The sequence below is a fragment of the Acromyrmex echinatior genome, chromosome 11 (genome assembly GCF_024713525.1).
Source record: "Acromyrmex echinatior isolate Ae372 chromosome 11, ASM2471352v2, whole genome shotgun sequence".
Taxonomy (NCBI): Eukaryota; Metazoa; Arthropoda; class Insecta; order Hymenoptera; family Formicidae; genus Acromyrmex; species Acromyrmex echinatior.
This window is the reverse complement of record NC_141862.1, coordinates 7,235,366-7,252,048: the sequence shown is the minus strand read 5'-3', so window position 1 is coordinate 7,252,048 and position 16,683 is coordinate 7,235,366. Positions and strand designations below refer to the sequence as shown.

At 39.5% G+C, this 16,683-nt stretch overlaps 1 protein-coding gene across 11 annotated transcripts in view; it reads right to left on the bottom strand.

Moving 5' to 3' along the window:
* Tet (tet methylcytosine dioxygenase-like) overlaps positions 1–16,276 on the bottom strand; it is a 64,760-nt gene extending 48,484 nt beyond the window's left edge. For 3 of the 11 annotated variants that reach the window (XM_011055722.2, XM_087411007.1, XM_087411008.1), the window contains exons 1-2: positions 14,882–15,198; positions 1,773–4,273 (exon numbers count right to left, since the gene is read on the bottom strand). In XM_011055722.2, coding sequence (XP_011054024.2) covers positions 1,773–2,879 — 1,107 coding nt within the window. In that variant the 5' untranslated portion in view covers positions 2,880–4,273; positions 14,882–15,198. Of the gene's footprint in view, positions 1–1,772; positions 4,274–8,822; positions 10,790–14,295; positions 14,507–14,784; positions 15,199–15,914 lie in introns of those variants that run through there. The other 8 variants (XM_087411000.1, XM_087410999.1, XM_087411001.1 and 5 more) reach the window with 8 other exon arrangements.
* Between the last annotated feature and the right edge of the window lie 407 nt (positions 16,277–16,683).

Below are 16,683 nucleotides of genomic sequence, written 5' to 3'. Positions count from 1 at the left end.
GGTGGATTTATATTGACGGGCGTCGTCGGGCCGAGACGTGCGGTTCGGTGCGCGTGTCGCCGGCAAACAATACGCCTGTTTCTGAACGAGAAACGAAGTTCGATACGTGATTATTATGACCCGCGGTGAGCCTTGAACTTGCCCTACGATAAGCGAGGCCGCTTTACGAGTCGTTGTTGCTGCGCGCTTCATTTTCTCGAGGCGTCAAGCGTAGTTATGGTAGAATCATGGCGACGATGTATTATACATACAATATACGTATATATAATTAAGAGAAATTTTATTTTCAGTTTCAAGGCGGATCATAGGTGAATCATAGATATTCATAGTCCATTATGATAGATCCTTATTTCAAGATCGTCTTAAATAATGTCTTAAGATGTTAATACGGCCATCTGATTGGTTCGTGATATCTTGAGACGGTCTTGAATGTAAGAATCGACTATGAATACCGCCCTTAGTGCTTAAATGTTTCCATGTGAATACATATCTGATTCTGCAAACCGCGCGTTGAAATCCTTTTCAGTCTTGAAACGTAATAGATAGAACTAAAGAAGTACTATTACATATTATAATAAATTCAAGTAATTTAATAATTTTTATGCTAATAAGAATATCTTATAAGATTATTAATAATTTTATGTTAATAAGGCATAAGGCTCTTACAAGCTGCGAATAATTTTGTTGCGGAAAAAATATATAATATATGTATATGCATATGTATATGTATACATAACTTGCGCGTTCTTCACTAATCAGATTGTGGTCTTTCAGCACATGTAGTCGAATTTACATATTAATTGCAGAGAATTAATTTTTATTCGTCGCATTTTTATTCTAGCATTTTAAAAGATCTACCGTATTTAAAACAAGCAGATACGAGATTAATTTAGATTTTCCTCTTAATATCATGCTTATCAATATAGCAATTCTAACTCAGCTCTGATCAAACGCAGAGAATTATAGGTAGTTTCACGCCATCCCTAGTTGTACGATAGCAGCTGAACAGTCAACCAGTCAGCTCGCCAACCCCCTATTCAGTGTCGCTACAATAATAAACCACTCGGTTATCTCTGTATTTCTGTATTTCCCTCAGGGATTCACGGCACATTCAGGCATCGAGGCCAAGTTCAAACTATATATATTGTATATATATATATATATATATATATATCGTTCTCTAACGGCGTTTTGTCTGTGCGTTTATACCTTCTTACGACTATATACGCTCGCGTCTATCGTAGCAGATTTCACAGAACCAATCATCGAAGAACCGAGTTTGCGTGTCTGCTCTGCGTTTTTCAATACTTGTGTAATTTTTTTCAGAATTGAATATTCTTACATTTAACCTTCAGTCAGCAACGGAGGTCTTTATCTAAATTTATCTAGAATTCATAATCAAAATATCATTGTCTTTAGACAATGATATTTTGATTATGAATTCTAGATAAATTTAAATCTATATAAAAAATAAGTAAAATACAATTCAACTTCGAGAAAAACTTGTTAAAAGCTTTAACAAGTATTTTTTCAAATTTTTATATAATCCGGAACAATAAAAAATTGCTCAATTTTTCGAAGATCCCTGTTACTAACAGAACAGTTAAAATTCCATGTTACCAGTGTGACGAAAGATAACGCAAATCGTTGTCAATCAAAATACGCGTTTTACTCTTAAATAATGTGTGTGCGTAAATAATGTGCGTGAAAAAGATTTAAATAAATGTCACGATATCAATAACATGATTGGTTTGAATTGATAGTTCACTTACCTTCTTCTCCGTGAGCTTCTCGCATCTCCTCATCTTACAGATCTGATGACTTTTATCGTTTCTGCATGGCGCACAATCCCCGCAATTGTCCTTGCGCTGGCAGCCTATGCACTCGCCGCATCTCTTCCGTTTTTTCTTCGCCGGCTTGTCGCCAAGGCCACCATCACCGTCGCCGTCGGTTATACCTCCACCGAGATGGTGCACGCCACGATTCGCGGTGGATGAGACGGCGGCTACCTGACCAGAACTTTCTACGTTGCCGGTACCAGCACCACCACCACCGCCGCCCCCACCCCCGCCACCATCTTCCGATTCCATGGAACCAGCACGGATTTTTCTGCGCTCCTTTTTACGTCCATCGATGCCAATCGGCCGTGAAGTCGGCGAGGAGTCCAACACGGTTGATATCGGATTTTGGAAATTCGCGTGGTGCAATTGCGCGTATTCGGGCTTTACTACCGTCAGCACTGTATGATGCGGATGACCCGGTGGAGGTGGCGGAAACGCTTGGACTTGGCCGGAGCCCAAGAGCTGTATGTGACGTTCGTCGAGCATCTGCTGCTGTATAGTCGAGACGTCCCGAGCTGCTACTGGTGCCGGTACCAGAGGATAACCGACCGATCCACGATGCGGATGCGGCGTCGGAAGCGGTGCTCCAAGTGTGTGGAAACTTGGCAGGCCCACGGCTGACGTAACCGGTGGCGAATGTGAAATAGACGCTGGTGACAACGGCGTCAACGCCGTTAATTGAGGTTCAGATTCGCTCGGGGCGGTGAACTGACTTGCGAAGCTAGGCAGTCCCTCCGGGCCGCCACCTTTGGACTCCCAAGGTCTATACTGGCTCGCCGGGACCACATCGATTAGTCGGCCAGTCAGGCCTTCGTAGTAGTCCCAACCTATCAGATTTGGCCCAACATCTTGAGTATGGAGCGGTGGCAGCGTCGAGGTGTCCATCGTGTTATCGCCGGCGAAGCTGCTGAAGGGCGGCAGATGCCGCGCCGTCAGGTCGCCGGTGCCGACCGTGCCCGGTGAGGTCGCAACCGCCGCCGGAGGGCTCGTCGGGACCCTCTCGGTGGCGACGACCTCCTTCGTCACCTCGGCGCTCATCTTCCTCGCCACGTCATCGCGACTTTAACGCCTCCACCCGGTTGGCGAGTTTCGCGTGCCCACTTGGTGGTGATCCTCTTCCTGCAACCTCCCGAGAATCCCTCTCGCTGGATGCTTATCCTTTTTCAATACGAAGGCTCGAGATTATCTACTTTTTTTCGAACGGATAATCAATGAAATTCTTGTACGCGACATTGGCGCCTTTCTCGATCGACTCTGATCGCACTCTGATTTCCATTAATTTGTTGAATCGGATCCTAGAGGTCCGATTTCTTTGATAACGACGGAAGGTCGTTTATGATCGGCATTCGCGATATTCGCGCAAATCCTTATCTCAAAGTAGATTCCGGAATAGTTACACTTGTCTGGAAATAGCCCGTGTGTTTCAGTCGCACATAATTTTCCAGGTAATGATCTATTCTTCAATATTACGCTTTTGTTCTCTCGTTCTTCTTCTCTCTTTCTCTTCGTTTCTCTGTCTATCTATATCTTTAACTCTGTGTCGTTTTGTACTCAACAGGTTTAGGCTACGAACTGAAGTAGATCGGTTACTCTGGGAGTGTTTAATCGAATCCTTTGATTGAAGTTGATTCCTCCCTTTGTCTTCTTCTTCCTTTCGCTTGGCGAAAATCTGTCACGTGACACGTCCAGTTTAAAAAATGCACTTATATTTTACGGCTATTTCTATAAACCTCTACAAAACTGTATGCCGGCTCGCTTAATTAATCTGGCTCTGACGAAGGAATCGGTGTGTGTGTGTGTGTGTGTGTGTGTGTCTCACTATTATTTCACTTGACGAGAGATTATTGTTATTCGATGAATGATTAATAGAAAAAAAATGGTAGATTCTTTGGTTTACGGTCCTGCTCTCGCAATGTATTACTCTGTCGCTCTTTCTTTCTTCCTTCTGGTTTTATTTACTGCTGTATGTTTGCACTTGATTGTATTTATTCTTATGAAATTTATAGAATGCGTGTGCCTAAAAGATTATTTCTTTTATATTCCAGATAAAATAAATCTTACTATATTCTATTCTATTCTCTCTCTCTCTCTCTCTCTCTCTCTCTCTCTCTCTCTCCCTCTTCCTGTTACAACGATCACTTTCACTTTGTTTTCTTTCTCAATTTGGCACTGGCGGACTTGTTTATTTATTTGTTTTAATCTGTATTTTGTCTTCTTCCTTTAATTAGATATACTTTGTACACTTATAGCTAATATAGCTCTTAATCTTTTGTCTTCTGAACCTAAGCTCTTGGATATTTTCTTTTTTTTTGTGTGTTCCTTCTTTAAATCGATATAAACATACTAATTACATATTTCTTTCGCGTTTCGTAAGAAAATAGAAATCACTTGAGGTTAATGTGGCTTGTTAGAAGGCGGTTGATTTGTACGATCTGAAACAGAGGAAACAAAAGGATTTGTCTATCAGATATTCGTGTCATTTCACAAGAAAAGATGAAAACTTTTTCCGATATGATAAAACGAATGCTCGATTGACGTTGAACTGATTCATAAAGCGTGACTTGTACGTCGTGTCGAGGGTAGAAAAATCGACGAAAAAAAAAAAAAAAAAAAAAAAAAATAGTGTCGCTAACGCGGATCAGCGAATACGTTATACATCACGCGAGCGGGAGCGCACACGTGACGCGAGACTATACGAGAATATGTCACAGACGTTGCTTATAACGTGACCATCGCTAAGCCAAGGCTACTATTACGTTCGGCGTTGGTTTCGCACACCAACTCGTACGCTCGCTTTGATACTTGCGTACGTTGCGCCTAGCCGTTTCATTCACGTTGCTTAGAAGTCCGACGATGGCTTTGAACTCGTCACATCATTCCGAGTGGAGCAACCCGATCGAAGACGGAAGACGGAAGGCGGAACGTACCGTTGTTGATAAATACTTCCTCGAAGCAGAATCGATAATTTTTGAAATTGTTTATAAAAAATTAGAAAATAAAAAAGTTAAATTATTCGACCCTCCTCCCCTCCTCTGCGTGTAACAAATATAAATGTTATTCTTTCAAAAATGAATATTTAAATTATTAAAATACATGCGGTTTTTATGCGTTAAGTCTAAAGACTTGTTCATAGTCGTGAGAGTTTCATCGCTGTCGTTAAAATCGGGTTGCTAGCCCTCCGCGAAATATCGATCGATGTTTATTCTCTCGTTCTCTCGCTGCTTCACTTTCTCCTATATCCGTCTCCTGCCGCTCTTCTTTCTTCCTCTTGTTCTCTCACACTTTCTCACTCACGCACACGACTACACGCATACTCTGCCAACAAACTCTGCCACAGGGTGGCGAAAACATCACGGAGTCGTTTTATTCATACAAAATTTAATCTCAGACGTATGATTTTTTTAAATATGAACAAAAAAGTGAGAGATGAAATTATATATGGAGGATTATATTTGGATAAAATTATCTATGGAGGTCCATTATTACGATCAGCTGGTTTCGATACTACAGACGTGAGGTCCATTGAAAATAGGTTCATTTCTGTCCCGCTACCCTTTATGTAATCCAGGTAACATGTGGCTGTACGCGTGGTTTTCGCAAAGCACGTAGATATATAGACGGATAGCTCCCGCTATGTAGCGGTTGCTTTTCCATCTCCATCCCGCCACGTCGTCCCGTTTTCCGCCCTCAAACTCTAATAGCTTTACAGCTGTGACCGCTCGGTGCTTTCGCTATCGCTGGAAACTTGCACTGTCGTTTAACCAGGCACTTTCGCTCGCAGCTCGACCTTGCGGAGATGCTTCCACTATTTCGCGCTGCACGCGAGTGATACCGTTTACTTTCCACGTGCGTACACACACATACGTAACACATACACATTTACTAACATGAAGATTTAAGATTTTATTTCGAATTTCAACTTTGATTCATATTCAATCTAATGCCCATTTCCACCAATATAGATTAACTTTAATCTCGGTTCAACCTACTCTTCGTCTTTTTCTAGTTCTAAAAATTAGAAAAAGATGAGGAGTAAGTTGAACTGAGATTAAAGTTAATCTACAATGCTGGAAACGGGCATAAATGCCTATTATTTAATTCTTCATAATTTTAAATTCAGCTTCCGTTAATTCATCGTTGAACTTAATGTACGCACGTCGTTGAAAGCAATATACTAACGTAAATTATGTATATACTTTTTTAAATTAATTATATATATATATATACTTTAATTAATGAGGTGTACTATTTATACGGATTCTAATGATTAAACTGGTTGAATAAATTTTGTAGAAAGACCCTTTTGAGGATATTTGTCTTAGCAATTTTGAACTTTGTTAATGTCCATAACTCTTAGTCTACATTAAATATCGCGAACTTTAGTCTTTAAAGGTCGTGAATCTCGACATACCGATAGTGCGCGCATAAATTCTGGATAGTAGCGTATTATTCTTTGTTCAAAACGATAGCTTCGTACAAACAAGAATTATGGAATAAAGATAAATTTAAGACATTCCTCTTTTCCGTAAACCAAATTAAAGAAAAAAAAAGTAATTATAAGATAAAAATAATTTTATTTTTTTTATTAAAAGATAATGTGACAGCTCGATTGTTTCGGATATCCAATATTTATTATATAATCAATGATCGAATATACAATATTTAATTCTGTTTGCACTAAAGAAGAGTCGATTGTGGCAAATTGAAATGATAAGAGCTGATCAAATTTAATTCTTTATTTCTTATTATACGCGTAAAAATAATTTGACACCCGTTAGTTTCCCATCTCCGGTTGCACTTTCGTCGAATCGACTGTAGGTGCATGCACAAAAATTCAATCTCACCGTCGCCCGCCGTGTATAGGGTGATTTTAAAGAATATACATGATCGTTGGATTTTTATCACTGAACGATTCTTTAAGTTTCTTATAATGAATATTGATTCGTGACGTCATTAATGATTAATTTCGTAACTACTCGAGTAATTATGATTTGTCGATTCATGCTCTAAATTAAATGGCACGAGGCATAAGAATGAACGATTTCTTTACTTTAGAACAAACTTTTTATCGAAAAAGAAAAACTTCTAACTCCTAATTCTCTCTCTCTCTCTCTCTCTATAACGATAAAGTTTGTAGAATAAGTGTAACTAGCATATTATAGAAAACGCTTTTTAGGTGAGATTTTTAAGGAAGGAGATATGAAATTCCTTTGAGAACAGAACGTAAGCATTGCGGGACACCTTTTTTGGGACACTCCGTATAGTCGTGCCAGAGAACGAGTCGTTTGCGGATTCTTTCGTCCGCGGTGAAGCGCAGAACGCAAATTCCGAGAAGCGCATATAAACCAGCTGCCATAGAGACCCGGAGATTCCACACGCTTGGAATTAATATTAGCTGTGCGTCGCTAACGCAAACGTCGCCGAGAAAAATCGTCCTCGCTCGTCGATTTTACGACATTAAATAATTCGCTACGACATTCCTTCAAATCGATGCAAAGAATTGGCACGTCACTGAAAAGACATTCCCAAATTGCGCTGGATAATTTTAGCTTACAAATTTTTCAGATATGAAATACACAGAAAAAGCTACAAAAAATTTGTTTATATGAAGAATATAAGACAAAGAAAAAGTGTGTATCAAATCTTGAAAGATAATGAAATAATCGCGCACAAAGTTTCGTGAAATTTCTCCCATTAATTTCGGACTAATTCTTGAGAATACAAGCACGCATCGTACCGTTTGTGCATCGGGAAGAAAAAGAGATAAAACGAATCCGTGTGCCATTTTTGTCACAGCGTAATGCCGAAATTAGCGCGATGCCATTCGCGAGAAAGCGGATTAACGCACGAGAAAAGGAAACGACCAAGTGCCTCCAATGTATAATACAAAGATTCGATTTGAACTTTTCGGAGAATTCAGACAATCGTAAGCTTTCTCATCTCTGTTGCAAACTCGAATTGAAGAAAATCAGAATGTTGCTGTTATAGAAAATAATATCACTCTTTAATTATAAACTAATTATCGATCTTGAGAGAGAAGAAAGAGAGAGGGAGAGAGAGAGAGAGAGAGAGACAAGAAAGATTAGAAAAATTCTGGCGAATTTTGTAGCAAGTTCGTGCTCGTTGGAAAACAATTGTCGGAAAATTTCAACAATGCGATTCAACATTTGAGACTTAATCGTCAATGATAAGCAAAAGATATCGTGGAAGAAATTTCATCCCGAGCGAGCATCCTCGATGCAGCGCGGGCGCGGACGCCGTGGACGAACAGGCCGCGTGCCGCGTCGCGCCGCGTCGCGCCGCGTCGCGTCGCGTCGCGCTGCACGGAGAGCCTGGGTGCGTGTGCGCGTGCACATCCGTGGGACCTTGAATCAAGCGGCCTTTGTCGCGAGAGAGCCGAAGAGCTCAGCCAGCTCGCGCGCGAGGTCGGCGAAAGTGTACCCGAAGTTCTCCCCCTTTTTTTTGCTCGCGGCCGCCAAGCGCGAGCGGCGCTCATTTTTGCCCTCTTCCTTCTCTCTCTCGAAGCCTTGCTCCGGAACTCCCTGAAGCGACGGAAACGGACGGAAGGAGATGCGTTTATTATTAGATTTCGACTCGTCCGTTTCCCTAAGACTTGCAGACGGCTAATGATGACAACTGTACGGCACCGTCGGCACCGATGATTGATAACGAGAGATGACAATGGGTGGGACGTTATATCAAAATTGACAAGCGCGTTCGTCGACAACGGAGAACGGGAATTACTCGCACTCGGCCGCACGCGGTCTTGCTTCCCTATCGTCTTTCATTCGTGTCTCGCGCTTCAATGACTTTCGATCTGCCGCCACGACGGAGACTACGCGACGTCCCTGTCTCGAAGGAATCGGTCACGACGCAGTCACATGTCCTTCGCGTTTATAGGTAGTCCTTCCAGCGTTCAAGTGATAATCGAGGTCAGAGGGGAAAAATAGAGAAGAGACGCTTGCGCGTAATTATTTTTACCAGAACTCAACTTCCTCGCGATACTTGGAGAACCAAAATAGAGATCTTCCTTTCTTCCCTGTATCCTCTCAGGACCACTCATGGATTCTTACAACCGCAGATCTCGTCCAAACGGACGCATCGCGGAAACAAAGAAGCCGCGCGAACATCGAGGGGATTACCCCGCGGGTGGACGGGCGGGTGAAACAGGCGAGCAGACGGGGGTGGGAGGATCAACACTTTGAATCGCGTCCACCCAGTTGCCAACCGACAAGTCGAGGTCACTTGTTGCTGTATACTTTTGCGTACGGTATTCGACGAACTCGCGGCGAACTCCGACGTCTCTCGATCTCGCCCTTTACGCGATGGGAGACGGAAGGAAAATCGGTCGTGGTTGAAAATTTCTTGTGTTTGACGGACGCGCACGCATACGCGACGCATTCGGCCGCGTACTGATTCGCGCGCGCCAACGTACGCACGTTCGCCGGCCGGCCCGGCCGGCTGCGCGCTCTCTTGTAGTGTATACATATACCGGGTGTCTTCGAGGTTTCACCCGGGTCGATTCCCGACTACGGGAGGTAAAGGAGAGATCAGAAACAACGAGAAGGATCAGGAAGGATTATTTCAACTTTCAACGAGAAACACTTCGACGAACTTTGAACCGATCCTATTCTGTGATGCCAAAAACGAAAGATACAAAATATAGCGATGTCGATTGTCGATTGTGAATGTGTCCAAAAATCAGGACGCCCCACCCTGTATGCACTACGTACGTGCACGTGCGCATGCGCGCGTGCTCTATCTTTCTCTCTCACAAGATACCGCAAAGTACGTCGTGACGACGTTACGAGCATCGCGTACGAGCCGGTCACACGCTCGTTTACAAACGGCGGTGACGAGGAGAAGTACGACGGCGACGACGACGACGACGAGGATGAGGACGACGAGGACGACGAGGATGAAGAAGACGTAGTCGGAGTACGCGACGACACGCATCGTAAAACACGCATATCTGGTGTAGATGCGTAACGGTTCGTGTTAAGGGTAGGGGGACAAACGAAGGCTGCGCGGGGGTAACGCGGGCGGGGGTCAACGCAGGGGGAGGGCGACAGGAGGGCTTTCGCAGCGTTAAACCCACCCACACAGGCGCGCGATATCGGAAATGATATAAAATTGCGTCGAGCGCGACGCTGATATTTAAATTGGTTCGCTAAACCACGGATTAATGCGCGCAACGACGTCCGAGCCCACGCATAGGCTTTGGAAAAAGAGTGCTGCGTAAAAAAATATTACGCGATTAAATAGAAGGCAACTGAAAACTGCCATGGAATCGCGTGCTTCTTTTTCTCTCTCTCTTTTTTTTTAATTAATATCAAAAAATTAATACTTTGTCTCTTATGACAATAAAAAAAAAAGAACAATGTATAATATTTTATTATTTTATGATAAAATAGATTAAAAAGTGTGAAAGATGAGATTGGAATAATATTGTATTGAGGAAGACTCTGTGAGTTGAAACGTTTACGAAACTTTTATATAAATATGGTAATGCCTTTAATCGAGCCGACACACAGTTTATTAACGTGTGACAATTTATGTTTTAATCCACGGCATACGATTCGACCTCTACATTTTAGATCCTCTTCAGTACAATAAATTACAATAAATCAGAGTTGAGTTAAGTTAAAAAGATAAAGGTTAAGTTAAAAAGTTAAAAAATTAATTAATTTTAATTTAACTTAATTACATTTTAGATTCTCAACTTTTTAACTTAATTTAGTTACATTTTATCGGTAATTATTAACTTTTAATTTGATTTTTTTGAAGTCAATCCTTAGATACAATGCGAGAGGCTAATGAGTATATATATAATTTAGTAATTTTATATTGTATAATTGTTTCTTATAAACAAAAATAACCAGATTCTTTAATAAATAAGCTGTGAGAGAAAGGAAAACTATGGAAAAATATGTAAAATAGTCAAACTTTTTCTTTTTTTTTTTGGTTGTTCCCTCAAACCGAATTTAATTTTTAACTTTTTAATTGCTTTTTTTATTAACTTAACTTTTAATTCAATTAATTTTATTATATTATAGATTAACTTGTATTTTAATTAATTAAGTTAAATTTTCAAGGCTGTTAACTTTAACTTAACTTAGTTAAAAAAAAAGTTAACTTATCCTATCTTGCAACAAATAAAATAAATTTACAAATAATATACGAGAGATTCTTATAAAGCGCGTGTTATAATCAGTTGTAATGATTTTATTCGAATTATTGTTTGAATTGAGCCTGATAATGTTGGCTACGCCGCCTTAATCTTTATTTTATGTATCATTAAATTGCCAGATTTACTAAATGATAAATTATGTTATTGTATAAATTAAATTTCTATTAACTAACTTACATGAAATTGGTAAGCGAGCGCATCGAGATGTTTACAAAATTGTGATTCGAATAACGGTTGTCAACACAAAATGATATTCGATGCAATGTCAAATGTACTGAAGTTTTTATACTTAAATGTGTATATATTATATATATATATATATATATTATATATATACACACATACACATATATATATATATATATTATACATACACATATATATATATATATATACATTAATATAATAATATATAAATTATAATATATTAATATATATTTATTAATTATATATCTAATTCCTTTGCTCGATTATTGGTCGTTATTATGATTATTGTATTTCTGGAATAATAACTAGAATAAAATGTTACTTGAAAAATTAAATCTTTCAACGTTCAATCTATTCCTTCTTCATTTTATCCACCGAACAAACAAAATCTCTTTCTTTTCATATGGAAGAAAAAGAACTACATATCATGATAGTCTTAGGTACCTGTTATCCCAAAATACAATAGATATAGCAAGTCAGTTTCAATCTGTCAAAGAAATCAATATTAATCAATCATAAGTGATTATTCTTCTCACTGTGATTATTCGACTGTGACTGGTGGGTAATATTGTACAGTTTGAAGCTTACTACTTCTATTATGTTTCGGGACTAAGAGCGAGAGGCAAAGTTTTGCATAACGTACAATACATAAGAAAATGAGCCAGACTACTTCATTTTCTTCCTTTCCATAAAATAAAAGGCCCTGATTAATTAATTTTCTTATACTTTATGCATTATGGGTAACAGTTAATGCTTTGGCCATAATATACAGAAAAATTTGAACAATAAGACATAAGCAGTAAGAAAATCAACATGTTGGATTGCTACATTATGCTTTACAGTCTTTACTGTGTTTGACCAATTCACTTATTGTATTGAAAAAAGAATCCAATTATAGCTACCAAATATTTAGTGAAATAATTTCAACTAAATGTTGAGGTAATATAATTAAACATAATTTTACAAATATTTAGTAAATATTATCAAATGGTATTACTAACCGTAGTACTTACCAAATATTTGTAAAGACAAAATTATGTTTAGCTATATTATCTCAATATTTACAGAGTGATCCCACAGGGAAGTATTGAAATTCATCAGTATCAATTTTGAATGTATTCAGTATTAAAAAAAAACACAAAACTTGCACTGAAAAGAAAATCTATAATTTTTAATGAGTATAAATAATATTTAACAAAATGTTTGTATATTAGTTTACTTTATTGATGAAAAATGTGCTGATAATCAATTAAGTTAATGATTAATATCCAAGACCGATAATTAACACGATAAAAAAACAATGTCAAAATTTAATAGTAGCTATTAAAAAGGTTGTCAGTAATACTAAAAACAACATATTGAAAAAAGTTTTTTATAAGTTTTCGTTAAAAAAATTGAGTTTTGTACTAATTTAAATGATGCATACTTCGAAAATATTAATCTTTTGGATTATTATAATACATTGTTCATCAATAAAATTACATACAAAACTTATAACACATACAATATATTTTGTTAAATTTTATTTATATCCATTAAAAAACCGACTTTCTTCTTTTTAATGCAATTTTTGTTTTTCTAATAATTGAATGTATCAGCTAATTAATTTCAACATCTTCCTGTGGATACACTCTGTAGTTAAAATTATTTCACACAATATTTAATGGCTACAACTAGACCCTTTTCAGTGTGCTTATATGAAGCGTTTTATTGCTTAAATGTTTTCGTGTATGGCTCTAACTCTTAACAATATTTTGTTTTTGTTACGTTATCGTTATGCAACATATTTTAATATATAATACAACGATAATATAACGATACTGACACTGTTCCAAATTTATTGCCAACGCTAAAAATGTTATAGTTTACGTTACGTACACTATAAATTATCAGTCAATTTTGTCAATTTCGTCTGCATATTACAACAATTTGCTTTACTTTATGAAGGTTTGTTGTACATCTTGCACAGATTGAATTAGTATGTTTAAATAGATTAATATGTTTAAATCATTGATAATGACTTGAAGTAAGTCGAAATGCGTACGAAGATATACATATATTAAAATATTTATCACCAGATATGGACTATAAAACTTTTAGAAAATGTATAGGAGATTAGCCAACGAAATCCACGCACATATTAATCATGAAACACAACTCACGAAAATGTATTCGCTGAAGAAGGCTTGAATTTAGCCGAAACGTACATTATTGATTTGTTGAAATATATTATTTAGACTATAATGAATTTAGTCACTTAAGCGCACTACTTACAGCACCGATTCGTCCTAATTGGCCAATTTATTTATCATTTAATTATTATAAAACTTTTATCATTATACTTGCGCACTAAATATCGCGCTGACTCATACTTCCCTTATGTATTTTTGTTTTTAATTATAACCTAGCAAAGTCATCGAGTAGCTTGCGATCTGTAGATCCGGGTTCAATCCCACCTGTGCTCACATACGCATTTTTTTCGCATTTAAGAAGCCAAAAATAACTTCATCTGATAATTCTGAAGAGATCTTTGATCACCGCCGATCACAGCGCCGTTCAAATTCGGCGTTAAACTATAAGTCCCATATATCAGTGACTATGTCGTTAATAGTGACTATGCTATACTAAACTTCGGTTTCATATTGATATTCTGAAACACTTCTAGAACATCGAATATCTTCGATGTACTTGACATATTCTTCAGTTATCAGAATCAATGTTATCAAAATGACGACGTTATTTGCCGTCATTTTGACATCAAATGATGTTAAAGATGTCATTTTGACGTCAAAATGGCTGCGTTTAGAAGAAAAAGCATCCTTGTAATTATAAGAATTCTTTAATATGTTTATTAGTTTATACATTTAAGTCTAATGAATAAGACCAGTCATATTAAAGAATTTTACAACAGTTGAAAAGTTGCTTTTTATGCTGAATGCAGTTATCATAACAAATAATGTTAGTTTGTTTATTGGGGAACTGTGTATGCAAATTCTGCACAGACGAGCTTTAATTTATAAGAGCTGATAGCATCGATTGATTCAAAGATATCGTTACCGTTGACAATGGAAAATTCTATTCTCGCCTTTCGTTGACAGTTGTCATAAATGAAAAACTGTTCGCTGCCACTATCCACGAAGGATCGTAATGCTCCACTTGAGATGATTTTGACGTTTGTTGCCATCGGAACAGCACGCGGAGATCGTTTCGTGCGAACTCTTTCCGGTAAACGTAAACATATCGATCCAAATTCGGAAACTACGTTTGGCTGCAATGTAACGTACGACACATTCAACGATCAACTTGACGCAATAAGTCTACGATCTTTACAACTTGCTTTAAGAATGTTCCTTTACGGCTAAGCCGTAAAATCGTCAAAAATTGACCACTCACAATCGATTATTTCTCTGATATTCAACTATGATTGGTTAATTTTCTAAGGCTTTAAGGCTTACGGCTTCTTGAAGCAAGGTTGGACCTAGACTTAAATTGAAAATAAAGATTTATGCAAAAGAGAATTATATTAAAAAAAAAACGAGAAGTTACAGTCACGGGGAGACACGCGTTGCGGGAAACCAAGAAGCCGGGGGCCCGTTTGCGCGGGTAAAATCCGCTGACGGAAACGGAGTAATGCGCTAAGAACCTGTTTCCCACACACGCGCTGCGGTGCGTTAAGTCGAGCCTAGGAGGGAGCGGATTCTTTCGGGGATCGAAACGTTAGTCGTCGTTGTCCCGTTTCTCACACGTCTCGACGGCGACGCCGACGTCGGCGTCGGCACACGAACACGTTTCTCGTTTGGCGCACCGCGGGACTCGTAAAACTTTCGCAGCACGATACGTGCATGCCGTGTTCGAGGACACTACCGTGAACCGTCGCCGGCTAGCGCAGGAGGCGTCGACGGCGGCGGCGACGGCGGCGGCGGCGGCGGCGACAGTGGTGGTGGTGGTGGTGGCGGCGGTAGTGGTGGTTGGTACGATGCCACTGGCAGTGGGAGCGGCGGTGATGCGATAGGTGGTAGGTGGTGGTGGTTTCGCTGGTGATGGCGATGCTCTGAACATGAGAAAACTAGAGTTGGGAAAATTCAGAATTCACAGCTTCCACGTTGGTCCCTGATCCACTAGCGCTTCGGGGATACTTTGAGAGGAATAGCTTGTACTTGGACCATCTCGAAATATGTAACCGATGAGCTCTTCAAAAGATATCAAACCAATTTTGTTTGGTAAAAATTATACGATACCCCGTCCAAAGTGGTTTCCAATTCATTTCACAATCGCACCTCAACTTGAAAAAAATTTAATTTAATGTCTATGCCTTTTCATAATCATGAAAAATTCGGCCGCGATACTTTTAGTTTCGAAAAACCGCGTTGTCGCACGCACACTCACTCTTATTCTTCCTTTTTACATCTCACTTTCTACTTTTTTTATTTTCAAATAATTGAACAGTAACTGCGATGATTCATATTGTCCGTGATTTCTCCAATCCTAAAACTGTTTTTCCTTCTATATTTTCTTTGTCCTTCGCAGGATAGTCGACTACCATTCCGCACACCACCATTTGCCGCTTTATTTCCTACTTCTAACACACCAGGATCACTCTCCTCCCATCTCATTCTCTCCCTCTCTCTTTCTCTCCCTCTCACATACTCATGCAGAAACGTACACCTCCCTCATACCGTATATGCTGCCGCTGAACAAGATAGAACACACAACATACCGCGCACCGGACAGCCGAGTTGACCAAATTGGTCCAACGAACTATCTAAGGAGTCTACCTTTGGCTTGCTTGGCGGACTATCTCGTGCTGAGTGCGACGTATTTCCGCCACTGTGAATTCTCTCCGTTTGGTGGTGGTAGTGATAATGGTAGGGTTGTGGTAGTACTAATAGTAACAGTAGTAGTATTAGTAATAGTGTAGTAGTGAGTAGTCTTTTGTGTGTTGTCCGTACGCACGCCGGACTCGCTCGCTTGCTCGTCCGTTTACAGCTGCCTATTCCTTTACGTTCTCTTCACTCGTCTTGTCCGCGATTCGGTCGCGTTCGGTACTCGTCGGCAGTAGTCCCACCCGCCATGGCGGGAACGCCAGGACTCGACCCCATGCAGGAACAACACCATCGGCGGGGAGAGAGAGAGAGAGAGAGAGAGAGAGAGGAAGGCAAAAGAGGAATACGTGGAGGGAGAGAACGGCATGATCTCGTTGGGGTTCATGGAGCGGGTTCCGACCGATGCACGTGTGTCACGAGGGGTGCCGAGGAGTGCGGGCAGGGGAGTACGGGGAGGAGTCGGCAAATGGGGTTGGAAATTGCGCACGCGCGTCGCAACCCCTTGCAAACGAACGAGCGCGTGAGCGAGCAAAACGGCGAAGGGGATGTGCTTCGCTTGAGAAGCTTCCTTCTTTTTCGTTCCGAGTGATATCTCGCCAGACGTGGTTCTGGATGATGTTCC